The following is a 2,588-nucleotide window of genomic DNA, read 5'->3' on the forward strand; positions in this document are numbered from 1 at the left end:
GGGGGTCTGAATACTTTCCGTACCCACTGTATATATATATATATATATATATATATATACCCTCATGTCTTTCCAAACCTGAATGCTGCAACTTATTAGAATTTTTAAAGAGTTCTGGATATTATCTATACTGCAACAGTTTGGATTGACCACCACATCACATCTACTCATGCAGTGTATTCCAGGTCATATAAAGTCATTGTTCAATGCTAATCTTCACCTCCGCTGCTGCTCGCAAACAAATATGGCATCTGTGAGAGGTCAATAACATCAAATGTCATTGGTTTTAGAATGTCGCCAAATGTCATGACACCTTGTTTGTACTTGCAGGTGAATCTTTGCCACTAGCCACCTCCAACCAGATCCTTATTCGCTTCTCTTCCAAGGGCCAGTCAAGCTCAAGAGGTTTCCACCTGGTCTATCAAGGTAAGTTGAGAGTTTTGAGTTCTCTTCCTGCATAACAAAAGTGGTTTTAATTTTTCTATTAACCAGGACTGTGTGCCATTTAGAACTGAGTTAAGAATGCCTTTTAGTTTCTCATTTTCATTGAGAATTTGGCAGAAAATATTTAAATTGGAATGAAATTCCAAAAAAAAAGCAACTGTTATTGAAGCATTTTTATATAATAATAATTATTATTATTATGAATATAATTTATCATTTTTAGTATGATTTAATTGTAAGGGAAACAGGTCAATTTAGCTCAAAGGGAATCATTTAAGATTTTAAAGGGAACTCCACCAATAATTTAATGTAGGCTCAATTCCATTAAATAATATTAACAGATACAGCTTTTGATTTTAATAATGTATTAGTAAATGTTAAAATGAACATGTGTTTTAATGTACACACACACACACACACTATTTAAACAATTTACATTATTATTTCCCATGAATTCTCCAATGTAACCTTTTAAAGTCTCTGAATGGAGCCAAACAGCATAAATGTATGAAATCTTCTGATGGACTCTTTGAATTTCTTCTTATTGTATTTCATTAAATTCAGGTTCAACATCCTAAAACTTCTCAATCATGAACTGAAAGGAAACCAATTGTTACTTTCTGAATTGTGCCCAAGCCTGCTATTAATTGCACAAATGTTGTGTGTGGGACGTGCCTATCAGAACTTGTGGTCATGTGAATGTAGTCAGTTTTGATTGAGAGAGGCACAGTCATCTGAATTAGGTACTGAATTATTCACACAATATGCATGGTCCATTTCTTTCTCTCTCAGACACACACACACATTATAAACGATGCTGTAAATGTGCTTTACCTCTTCGGCAGCCATGGGGCCTCCTGTTGAAATGTGTTAAAATTTAACACCCTGCATCTTTCTCTATAATAGATAGCATGGTTTTTAGGAGCTAAAGCAGCATTATTGTATTATCTCACCTCCCCTGTGGTCTACAGTCGTTGTTCGTTTCCTGCCGTGTCCTTAATGGAAAAGTACAGCATCTTATAAAAGTATTAAAAGTAGTGGTGTTCTGGGGCATCCCAACCAGCTGTATGCACTGTACCTACTGTGTGGTTCAAACTTTAAAGTGCCAGTTTCGCTAACAATCTGGTGCATGACTGCATATATAATGCATTGCAAAGAATTTCTCACTTGGCTGGTGCCTTAAGGTCCTGAAGGTCCTTTTTTTTTGTATAAATTCATCTAACAATGGTGCATTTATTTGCTTTAGCTGTCCCGAGAACCAGTGCGACACAGTGCAGCTCAGTCCCAGAGCCCAGACAAGGCAGGCGCACTGGGAACAACTTTGCGGTGGGGGCCGTGGTGAGTTTTGAATGCAATGCAGGATACGTCCTGGAGGGGCCCAGTGCCATTGAGTGCCTGACTGTACCCAACGCTCTGGCCCAGTGGAACGGCAGCATTCCCAGCTGCATTGGTAAGAGTGCTATCATCTCACACTCTTTCATGATCATCATTGCAACAAGTCTCAAATTTAAATTAGCTGGGGACCAATAGCCAGGTTATGTGCTCTATTGGGTGCAAATACATATACAATTTATTTTACAAACATGAATTTAAATTATATTCAGTTATTGTCACAGTTGAACACTATCATTACTTATTAATAAATTAATATATTGAAAATATAAGCACAAAAATTTTACAGCAACAAGTTCAAACATAATGTTTATAAAAACGATGGGCAAAATATAAACAAAAACAACCAGGGCATAAACATGTAGGTATTTTATTTATTTAACTTATTGTTAGTTAATACATTACATGTAACATTTTTATAATATTTATAAAAAGATATAGAAATTAGTTTATCCAATAATTTGTTTGTGTATTTATTATTATTTGTTTATGTATTTATCTATTTTATTAATAATATTATTTTTGTTCTATTTAGCATAGGTATTTATAACTGAAATATAGCAAAAACAATTCTTAGATATATGCATGTATGTGTGTTTTTATGTATAGTAGTCAACATTTGAAGTGGATCAAAAAAGTTCATCAAAGTTGTCCTAAGACAGACACGTTTTGGTTTTAGGACAACTTTGATGAAAGGTTTTGATCCACTTCAAATGTTGACTAGTGTATGTATATAAATATACACAGTACAC

General features: G+C 34.5%; 1 protein-coding gene across 1 annotated transcript in view; it reads left to right on the forward strand.

Annotated features, from left to right (window-relative positions):
• LOC107757197 (CUB and sushi domain-containing protein 2-like) overlaps positions 1-2,588 on the forward strand; it is a gene marked incomplete at its 3' end in the record, with an annotated part of 138,525 nt that overhangs the window by 134,883 nt on the left and 1,054 nt on the right. The window contains exons 34-35 of the mRNA XM_016574613.1: positions 331-426; positions 1,691-1,894. Coding sequence (XP_016430099.1) covers positions 331-426; positions 1,691-1,894 — 300 coding nt within the window. The remainder of the gene's footprint in view (positions 1-330; positions 427-1,690; positions 1,895-2,588) is intronic.

Source organism: Sinocyclocheilus rhinocerous, unplaced genomic scaffold (genome assembly GCF_001515625.1).
Source record: "Sinocyclocheilus rhinocerous isolate Xijiao unplaced genomic scaffold, SAMN03320098_v1.1 scaffold2037, whole genome shotgun sequence".
Lineage (NCBI taxonomy): Eukaryota > Metazoa > Chordata > Actinopteri > Cypriniformes > Cyprinidae > Sinocyclocheilus > Sinocyclocheilus rhinocerous.